This window comes from Helobdella robusta (assembly GCF_000326865.2).
Source record: "Helobdella robusta unplaced genomic scaffold HELROscaffold_34, whole genome shotgun sequence".
Classification (NCBI taxonomy): domain Eukaryota; kingdom Metazoa; phylum Annelida; class Clitellata; order Rhynchobdellida; family Glossiphoniidae; genus Helobdella; species Helobdella robusta.
The window spans coordinates 878,443-890,470 of record NW_008704659.1 but is presented as its reverse complement, the minus strand read 5'-3'; the positions used below and the strand labels follow the sequence as shown (position 1 = coordinate 890,470).

At 34.5% G+C, this 12,028-nt stretch overlaps 1 protein-coding gene across 1 annotated transcript; it reads left to right on the top strand.

Annotated features, from left to right (window-relative positions):
- Positions 1-2,665: 2,665 nt before the first annotated feature.
- Positions 2,666-3,070, top strand: HELRODRAFT_126349 (hypothetical protein; the record flags this gene model as incomplete). The annotated part of the gene is made up of 1 exon (XM_009023003.1): positions 2,666-3,070. A coding segment is annotated over one exon (405 nt), but the record flags the coding sequence as incomplete, so codon positions are not given.
- Between the last annotated feature and the right edge of the window lie 8,958 nt (positions 3,071-12,028).

Genomic DNA, 12,028 nt, shown 5'->3' with positions numbered 1-12,028 from the left:
AATACTATTATTATTGTTATTATTTTTATTATTGATGTTGTTGTTGTTGATGTTGTTGTTGTCTTTTTTATTTACTAATTTATACTTGTAAAATTTGTAATTCACGCAAAAAAACATTCGAATTAATGACAAATAAGCTAACACAGGCAGACCCGTTAAACTGACGATTACGAATACTAAAATAGAGATGGTCGAATACCGATACAGAGATGGACGAACACGAATACCGATACAGAGATGGACGAACACGAATACCGATACAGAGATGGACAAATGCGAATACCGATACAGAGATGGACGAATGCGAATACCGATACCGAGATGGACGAATATGAATACCGATACAGAGATGGATGAATACAGATACCGATACAGAGATGGAAAAATACAAATACCGATACAGAGATGGACAAACACAAATACCGATAAAGAGATGGACAAATACCGAATACCGATACAGAAAAGAACGAATGCGAATACCGATACAGAGATGGACGAATACAAATACCGTCACATACCGACAAATAGTAGAATGATACTACCGCCATATACTAAGAGATATACTCACAGTTACTTACAAATACACACACACACATTTCTAATTTGGAAAACATACAAACAAGTTAACAATACAAAACAATACAAACAAGCACCGACAAACACCAGCATGCCGACTGGTATAATTACAAATCTACTTTACTTGAAAATATAATATATAATATATATAAAATTTATATATATATCGATTTATATATAATAAAATATAAATCGATATGAACCGAGTTGAAGAAATCTTTTTATGGTTTGGTTCTATCTACTAGAACGAGTTCAGACAGGCATTATTATCATTATCTTTATTAATATTATTACTATTTATTATTATAATTATTGTTAGTAATATTATTTATTATTAATATTATTAATTATTATTTTTATACTTTATTCATTGATCATTGATCATTTATTCATTCAGTGGAAACGTTGAAAAACTGGTCATACTAACAAAAACAACAACAACAACAACAACAACAACAACAATAACAACAACAAAAACAGCAACAGCAACAACGAAAACGACAACAACAACAACAATGTTAATAATAAACTAACAAAAATAACAACTACAATAACAACGACAAACACCGAATCCAAGCAAGCATTGAAAGACAAAAATGGAGCCAGTGCCATTTTACGCCTGTATCGACCAGCAACAACGCCAACAGCAACAACAACAACATCAATCTAACAACACAAAAGACAACAACAACAGTAATAATAATAACAATAATAACAACAACAATAATTTTAATAATAATAATAATAACATAATTAATAGAAGCTATCTGACGACACCCCGCTCAACATTTACCAGCGTATATCAGCGGTTTAATAACCCCTTCTATGACTCTTGGCCATTCCAATTAACGCATATTAACTCTAACAACAGCAACAACAACATCAACAACATCATCAACAACAACAACGACAACAACAGCAATAACAATAACAGTCGCGATAATAACAATAATAATCATAATGATAATATTAACGATGACAACAATGAGAATGATAATCCAGACGATGACGTGAATGATAAAGTTAACGATGGAGAGGATGACGACGACGAAGACGAAGGTGATGATGATGGTGATGATGATGACGACGATGATGATGGTAATGATGACGATGATGACGATGATGATGATGGAATTGGCAGAAATGTTAACGGTGATGATGTGGATTTTATTACAATTTTTCTAGAGTTACATTTAACGCGTGGCAAAGAAATTTTTCTTCAATTTTTTTTTCAACTTTATTTGCAACAGGCCGACAAGACATCACATCTGCCAAACTGACGTCATCGTCATCGTCACAGTCGTTATCAACATCATCGCTATCGCGTTCCATTTTTTCCGCATCACCTTCACTCATCAAACAGCAGCACCCCCACCACCCCCACCACCACCCCCACCATCCCCCCAATTACTTGTATCCACCTTTTCCTCCTCCTCCTCCCCCTCATTCTCATAACCATCAACCCTATCTCTTTGGCCAGTCAATCACCACTTCAACAATCGCATCCCCAAACCACACACTTCTCAGTGGCAGCAGCAGCAGCAACCACAGCAGCCACAACATCGGGACTTCAATTTGGGATATGTATCCTTCAACTGGTTCCACTTCGTGGCTCACGGATTGTTCATCTTTCTCGTCATCGCTCGGATTGCCAGATGCTTTTTACAATTTTTCAACTTCCGGTTACCCCGGAAGTATTGGAGGTGGTAGTGGCAGTTTGTTGCAGCCACAACTGCTGCACCATCGCGTTGGTAGTATGGGCGGTGTAATTAACAACAGCAACAGTTGTGGGGAGAAAGGTAGCGGTAACAACTTGCAGAACATTCTCTCGCTGAACTCAGCAGTTACAACTGCGAGTTCACTTTCGAGTTCCTCAGCTAATCTTCCTTACAACAGCAACGCTACTTCAAATACAAACACCGACGACAAACTGCAGCTAGATAAGAGCGAATCGGTCGATAACAAATTGAATAACTTTCCGAAAATCAAGTACCCAACCGATTTCAATTCTTACTTCCTTGACAATTCCATCCACACTCCATTTTCCGCCAAACAGCTGGCAGCCTCTCGCGGTGGAGTGACCGGCGCCAGACGCTACCCAGCCGGCCGACCAAACTGCGACTGCCCCAACTGCCAGGAAATCGACAAACTCGGTCCGGCTGCCGAATATTTGCGCAAATCGATCCAACACTGTTGTCACGTACCAGGCTGTGGTAAGATCTACAACAAGACGTCGCATTTGAAGGCCCACTTGCGCTGGCACACAGGCGAGCGATCGTTCGTCTGCAACTGGCTCTTCTGTGGTAAGCGATTCACAAGATCCGACGAGCTGCAACGACATCTACGCAGCCACACGGGCGACAAGAGGTTCGTTTGCAACTTCTGCAACAAGCGATTTACCAGAAGCGACCACCTGACGAAACACGTGAAGACACATTGCGAGGGTTCGAATGCAGCTTCAGCCAATGAAGGAGATAATAATGAAAATCTTGAAGAGATGAACGAGGGAGGGAGGGAGAACAACGGAACGATCAAACTGGAAGGTGCCGATGAGAAGCTGTCGCCATATCAGCAGCTGCAGCAACAACAACTACATACAAAACAACAACATCAGAAACATCCTCAACAACATCTTCAACAACATCCGGCTCAACAGCAGCAACAACAGCAGCAGCGAGATAATTGCGATTTTCCGAATCGGAAGCATTCGAATAGCAATGGCATCGATTATTTCATTTCTTCGTCGCCATCAAACAACAACAACAACAACAACAACAACAACAACAACAATAATAATAATAATAATACAAAATTGCACGATAATGACGATGACGTCACCAACAAAAGGATCAACAACAGCAACACTCGAAACAAACGATAGAAATTATTTTCGATGTGACGATGATGACACTGTGATGTTGTTGTTGTTGTTGATGTTGTTGTTGATGTTGTGGATGTTGTTGATGTTTTTGTTGTTGATGATGGTGTAAACAATAACTTGAATAATAAGATATATTAACAAACTGAAGGTGATGATGACGATGATGATGACGATGATGATGACGACAATGATGATGATGATGACGACAACAATGATGATGATGATGAACCGAACATGTTAATTCGTTATAGTATTAATTGCATTTTGATAACTAGAAAAAAGTGTTTTGGTGATTTTAAATTGAACGAACGAATGAATGAATGAAAGAATGAATGAATGAATGAATGAATGAATGGATGAATGAATGAATGAATGAAAAAATATTTGATAATATAAACGACTGAGTACCACAGGAATTTTGCTCCTTGTCATCATTGTTGAGGTAATTATCATCATCATCGTCATCACCGTCATCATCATCATCACCACCATCATCATCATCATCATCATCATCATCATCATCATCAACGTCATCCTGGTCGTAGTCACCACTAACGTCATCATCATCTTCATCGTAACCATCTCCATCGTCGTCATCACCATCATCATCGTCATCATTATCAGCATCTTTTTCAGCATCTTTTTCGTCGCCATCATCATCATCGTCGCCATCATCATTTCGAAGACGAAACGAGACGAAATTTTATTTAGCAACAAAAATATCTTGGTATTTAAATGTTACTGAGCTGATTAAGCTGAGCCAAAGTAAAATTAAAACTAAACAATTTAGTCTGGCCACACAAAGATAATAAATCAAAGAAGATGAACGGATGAAAATGGTGATAACCATGGTGATGATGTCGTAGAGATGACGATTATGATGATGATGATGATGATGATGATGATGATGATGATGATGATGATGATGATGATGATGATGATGATGATGATGATGATGATGATGATGATGATGATGATGATGATGATGATGATGATGATGATGATGATGATGATGATGATGATGATGAATGGCTAAACAAGAAAAGTAGATAATGCCATGTTGATAAAATATATGTGCGTGTGTGTAAGTGTGTGTTTTGCGTGCAAATATTTGTACGTGTTTGTGTAAATATGTGTACGTGTGTGTGTGTGTGTGTATGTGTGTGTGTCTTTTAGATGAAATATATTATTAAATTAAAGAAATGAACTAAATGGAAAGTTGTTAATTGATGAAGTTTAGAAATTACTTGTGACAGTGGTCTTAACTCTTTAAGACGTTCATTTATATAAATTTTTGAACTGAAAAATTTTTCTTTAATGAAACAAATAAACTGTTAGTATTAATAATTTCATTCAAAATTATAATTAATTATTCAAATTATCCAAAAAAAATGTCGTTTAATGAGAAATGTTTCCACAAAAAACTCCTTACTGGTTTATCATCATGCAAGTCTCTTCCTACTTTTTCATTCTTATACTCGCTAGGTCGTACCCTTTAAAATATGAACTTTGTTGTGACGCATTAACCTGGCGAATGAGATAAAACTACATATTATTATTATTAACAATAATTAAAATTATAATTAATAATAATTTCCTCCATACTAGTGCTAGTACAAAAGCTTGGCGAATTAAATAGACTGAATAAATGTTTAAAATTTGATGTACGCACACACATCAAAATCAGAGGGACAGCCATGGGGAGTAGTTTTGGAATGAAAGCCCCCCCCCCAAACACAATAGAATTTTTTGTTACAGTCAAGGTTAAATTTAATATAAAAGCATTAATATTGGAAGATGAAATAATATGCGCAGAAACAACTAATAACTTTAAAGCAAACTTGGCAAAAGTAGGATATTTATAGAAAAAAAGTCTCAGAGTGGTCCCGTCACAGATTTAGTCTTCATGGATCGCTATAAAAAATCTTTTTTATCCTATGCTATGTTTATAAAAAACGAAACTGTTTGTACACCTTTTAGTGCTAAACATACCTACGCCATGAAGTATCAACACACAAAAACGGACATGCATGTAAATAGATGGGCGAATCGATGAATGATAGATGATGATTCAATAAATATTATGATGCTGATCTAATCAGTTGAGGAATGGAACAAATGATGGAAAGCAGAACACGAGAGGATGGTGTAGGGCTAATGCCTGACCCCTTCGCTGCTCCATGACCGCAACACTCCACCATGGAAAGATGTGCAGAATGAATAATTAAAGCTTTTTATGGTGAACATTCATTCACATGTAACTTATTTATGATGAAAACTTTTGATACATAGTAATGTGTTTTGTTTTATCGTGTCTGCGTTTCTGTTTGCACTTACAGGTGTTTGTTTGTGTGTGTTTGTTTGTGTTTGTTTGTTGTTTGTTATTGTTTATATGTTTGTTTGTTTGTTTGTGTGTGTGTGTTTTTTTTCTGATTTTTAAAAGTTTTTTATTTAAAATATCTACGCGAAAATGATAATTTATCGATGATGACTGTCTCGGCGTGAGTGTTCGGTTTGATTCCTTATGCATGCCAGCAACTCTTTAACTTGAGTTGAGAATTTAGCTCATGTTAGCAGTGCCACAAACGTAAACAAACAAACAAAAACAAACAAACAAATGATACACAAACAATCAATCAAACAAAAAACGGAAAGAAAGTGAAAAAAAAACGAAAAACATACAAAACTTACGAAACGAACACGCAAACAAACCGGCAAACGTAGAACAACTAATGCTTTTTTCATGAACTCGTCACGTTAACACTGATTATGCATTTTTAGTTATGCGCGTCTCAGCACTTATGTGTCTGTTGTCGAGAAAGAAAGAGAGAGAGAGAGAGAGAGAGAGAGAGAGAGAGAGAGAGAGAGGGGAGAGAGCGAAAGAGAAAGAAATAAAAAAATAGCAAGTAATTTATCTCTTTCAAAAGAGTAGTAAAGTATTTTCAATGGAATAAAAATCTATTGAAAAATAGCTTCATTGAAAAGCGAATCATTACATAAAATATACATTGATGAATAACTTATGGATAAATTCAAAATCAATGAACAAATTATGATGGTATAATGGTAATTGAAGTAATTAAAGACAAAAAAAAGAAACAATTGAAGAGTTGGACGAGTATTGCATGGTGGTGAAATCCATTTAATTGTTCTCAGTACGATAAATTTCAGTTCAATTGATTTTCATTCAGCGTGCTTCTGCATTGCCCTTGTTTCATTGTACTTTTTTTGTTAAATTGTTTTTATTATTTATGGTTTTTGGTTTTTTCTGCATTTTTGTTGTTGCCTAAGTAGTTTAGTTTAAGTAGCATGCTAGATAGATAGATAGGTAGATGGATGGATGGATAGATGGATGGATGGATGGATGGATGGATAGATGGATGGATGGATGGATAGATGGATGGATGGATGGATAGAAAAATAGATAGATAGAAAAAGAGAGAGAAAGAGAAAGTGAAAAAGAGGGAGCGTGTGAAAGGGAGAATAACAGCTTGTCTACAAAAAAAAATGAATTACTATTCCAATAAATACTGTTTATTTAATATAATTATAATATAAATCTAAAAAATTTCTCGCGTAAGCATTGTCAGAAAAACAATTTAATTATCTTTATTAATAATAATTCACTTCGGATATATAAATATCTTTAACAAGTTTGATTACGCATGACTGCCACACAGTGTTGGCTGAGATGAATATCTTTATTTAATGCCGCTATGAAATTTTATCAATATAGTTAAATTTACGAAAGGATTTAAATGGATTTTAATTTTTTTATATTCCGAGAAATTTATTTTAATCTGTCTATTTTTTTTTATTTATCAATCGAAATAAAAAGTGAATACTGTTTATTACCATAAGCGTTTATCATAAATTATTTTTATAATTTCTTGTATAAAATAATCGTATCACTGTTACACACACACGCACACGCACGCACACACACACATACATACACACACAGAAGAGAGAGAAAGAGAAAGAGAGAGAGAGATAAAAAGAGAGAGAGAAGAGAGAGAGAAGAGAGAAAGAGTGAGACACACACACACACACTCTCATACATAGACATACACAGACACACACGCACGCACAAATTTAAGGAACTAAAATAATAAATAGAAACATCAATATGATAAAACAATTTGCTTGCTTCTTCAAAGGAAAGTTTTTTATCTCGGAAAAAAATTACAACAATTTTTTTGTTTTTCTTATTAAATTATAATTTGAAACACAATTTTTGCACGCATATGTGTGTTTCTAATTAAATTATTGTATATTTATGCGTGTTTGTGCGTGCTTATATGTGTCTGTGAGTGTGTATGTTTGTGTGTAAGTAGGTGTGCGTGTGTGCATGCGGGTTAAATTTGAAATTTTTATTGAAACTTGGCCTGCAACAAAAAACAAGAAAGGAATGAAAAAACTCATTTGAAAAAATTGAGTACGTAAAAAATTTTTTTTTATAAACACAAACACATACACACACACACATACACACACACATACACACACACATACACACACACACATACACACTACACACACATACACACTACACACACACGAACACAAGCGAAACAAAGATTGAATATTGACATCAGGGACCTTTTAACGATAGGCTCAAACATTTGTATAAATTAATGAATGAATTGTTGTTCAAATCGAATGAACGAACAAACATTAAAAAAAAGAACGTAAAAACGAACGAGCAAACAAAAGATCAAACAAACATACAAACAAACAATCAAACAAACAAACAATCAAACAAACAAGTGATAAATTCGTTCATCTCTGATACACACTTTCAACAAACGTTAATTTCATCATTCACGCCACTTCTACTTCTAAGAGGACACACCTGAAAGTGTGACATTTTTTGAAGTCACTTGAACAAACAAACATACGCACACAAACTTACACACACACACAAACAGCTCTTTCTCTTTCTCTCTCTCTCTCTCTCTTTCTCACTCTCTCACACAGAAACACACACAACTACATCAAAACCACATTCATTCTACAGCTTCACAGTTACTCACATAATGCAAAACACACACACACACACACAGAGAGAGAGAGAGAGAGAGAGAGAGACTCACATACAGTCACACACACACACAGAAACACACACACTCACACACACGTAAGAAAACACATCAGTAAATATTTTTGGCAAATCACTTACGTCTACTGGACTCATTGGACACTTGTGACAAATCATTTTGTCCGATGACAAATATCTTGACAAGGCTCATTTATTTCGCCCAGAGCACTCATTCTTCTCAACAGAAACCCATCTTTTGATGGTACCCTATTTGTTTTTGGAAGGACCCATTTCTTGGAAGGGCCATTTTTACTGAAATCTATTTATTTTAATTGGGATTTTTTTCTAGGGCCAATCTTTCCCGCGATTCTGCACTCGACGTCTGACGATTTATTACGTTCTTGCCACAGCGACACGTAATTAATATTTGTTAAACGTCATTCTTCATTCATTCAGTCGTTCGTTTCTTTTTTACTTCCGGCTTGTTTGTGTTTTTTTTTCTTGTTCTTCTTAATTGAATCTATTTATTTGTTGTTTTTTTTTATTCATTTAAAAGAGTTTGAAAAAAAAATTGAAAAGAGGGTTATCAAAACACCAAAACATAGCACAAAAATTATATTATATGTGTATATGTGGAACAAAAAAAAATGGGCGTCATAAGATGGAGCATAGATAAAAAAATTAATGTCATATCTATGGAGTGTGTACCGCGAAAAAATGTTCGATCTTCGCGTTGAAAAATCGGTTTTTAGGCGCCTTTGCTGATGTGGTGGCACCTTGTGATTGGTTAGTTTGAGGGTCGACGAGTTGAATGATTGGTTGGTTGGTTTGTTGGTTGGTTGGCTGGTTGAATGATTGGTTGGCTGGTTTTCTGGTTGATCATGTTAATGTTGTTTTTGCAGTCTCAAGAACCGTCAGAAAAGAAACATATTCAATCACTCACTCACTCACTCTCTCTCTCACTCACTCACTCACTCACTCACTCACTCACTCACTCACTCACTCACTCACTCACTCACTCACTCACTCACTCACTCACTCACTCACTCACTCATTCACTCACTCACTCATTCACTCACTCACTCACTAACTCCTAATGACTTTTAGACAATCAATAATGATTAATGGTGTGAAAGGTGTAAGTGTAGGATGGATGGGTAGAAAGATTACCATCATACCATGGCCACCAATTTGAAATTATACATTGGTTAGGAAAAAAGGCAAAAAATATTTCTCAAACTTATTTGTTGGAATTAATTTATGGTCTAAACAAAAAATTAATGAAAATAACACAAACCAGTTTTAGTTCGATGAAATGCACACACACACGCACACGCACACTGACACTACACACCACAAATATACACATAGATAATGGCCACACACACACAAATATATACACAAATATATACACAAACAATGACCAACACACACACACACACACACACACACAAACATACACATAAACAATGACCAACACACCACACACAACACACACACACACACACACATACACATAGATAATTAAATCAAATTTGTAAATTAATGAAACTAAGTAATTCCAAGTGAAACAACTACAGAAACTTTATTAAATTTTATGTATCTAGAACCTGAACCTAATAAATTGAACCAACATTCCACAAATTTCTTTCAAAGTTGGACAAGTGCCAATAGAGCGGTCAATTTTTGTAAGAAATAGACTCATTTATTTTAGAGATAAATGGAATTCTCTGTTTTTAGATATTTGTTTTGAAGAATGAATAAAGAGGGAAAGATTAATTAATTTGGTTTTTTTACTTGTAGGGTTTTAAAAATTAAGAAAAAATATAGTGTAAGTGAATACTTTTTATGTGGCATTTTGGAGTTTATTTCAATTTTCCTTCACGTCTTTCAGTTCCATGAGTATCGTTTGGAAATTTGGACATTTTTTTCTGTCTTTTTGTGTTTCTGTTCGTCTGTTTTTTTATTTTATTTTTTCTTTCTCTACATTTTCATCTTTCTCCCTCTATCTTTTCTCCATTTTCTCTCCTTTTCTGTACCTTTTTTTACTTCTCTCTCTCTCTTTCTCTCTCTCTCTTTCTCTCTTTCTCTCTTTCTTTCTTTCTCTGCACGACATGCGTATAAAAATTTATTTCAAGTCTACTCCGACAGACCGGTAAAATAACTCACTTCATTTTCAGACCTAGCATGCATGTTTAACAATCTTTTAAGCCAGCTAAAAAAAAGTTGAAACAACTTGAGTAAAAAATGAAAAGAAAGAGAGAGAAAGAGGGGAATAAATAAATAAAAAAGTAAGAGAAAGTGAGAGAAAAAGAGAAAGAGAGAGAATAAATTAGGCCAAAAAATCATCCGTCTATGTTTTATATCCACTATCTATTCTTGTACGCATTGATAAACTAGTTTAATGTGAAAAATTTTATTTTTTCGAAGGGAATTTAATTTAATTAATAAATTTGATTATCTCCTTTTGTAGTTAATTTGAAATTTTTAAAAAGTTAATTTATTTTCTCCTATTTAATTCATATTCAAAACGTTAACATTGAATTATTAGAATAAAATTAAATGATTATAAATAAGATATGAGCAACTGAACAAATAAATAAGTGAATAAAGGAATGAATCAGCAATCTATCACTCTAATCATTAGCATCGTCTCCATCTAACCATTAACACAATCTTACACTAATAAACTAATCAGTCACATATAATGAAATAAACAATCAAAAATTTCTGACTAGAATTGCTGTTTGAACATTTTTCCATAGCGATACGATGGCTCAATGATCAAGGCGTCTGCTTGCTGTTGATGATGAATCCAGTTTTTGATCGATCATGAGAAGTGTTTGGGAAAATTTTAAAAAGCTGTATAGGTACTGTCCAGGGGCTTCCATAGAATGGCCTTCCACAAAAAAGACGGTGTGTAACTTTGTAATTTCAACATAGTTTTTCAGTTATAATAAACTCTAGTTTTAATGAAAAAAATATGTCGATTAGACAGAAAAAGATCGCCAACTTGATTAGTAAACATTTGTTGCGATATCGACAATGGAAATTGAAAAAATGAAACAATTAGAGACCACTACCAATTACTAAAAAGCTTTCTCTTTTTCTTCTTCGCCTCAGGGCCTCCAAACCTGGCAATCCGCCGGCCCTGAACGCCTAAGGTTCGGGCACGGTTTGAACTTATCTTCGAAGTTATGTGACAACAATACTAAGTGCTGTATGACGGTGAAATTTTTTGGTTATTAGTAATACTTCGGTCTAAATTGCAGTTTGAAATCAAAAAACACAAAAGTTAACATTTCTTCATCGCATTAACCGACTTCAAGCGTTAAAGAAATGTATAATGCAATCGTTATTACAGTAGTATATGTGTGTAACTAATAGGAACACAGACTTTAATGAATCGTTGTATGTGTGAGTGTGTGTGAATGTGTGTAAGTATGTGTGTGTTTGGACGTTTGTATGGTTGTGTATATATTTTTTTTAATAATTGTTTGCATCTAAGCGAATGTTTTTACTGTCGTCTT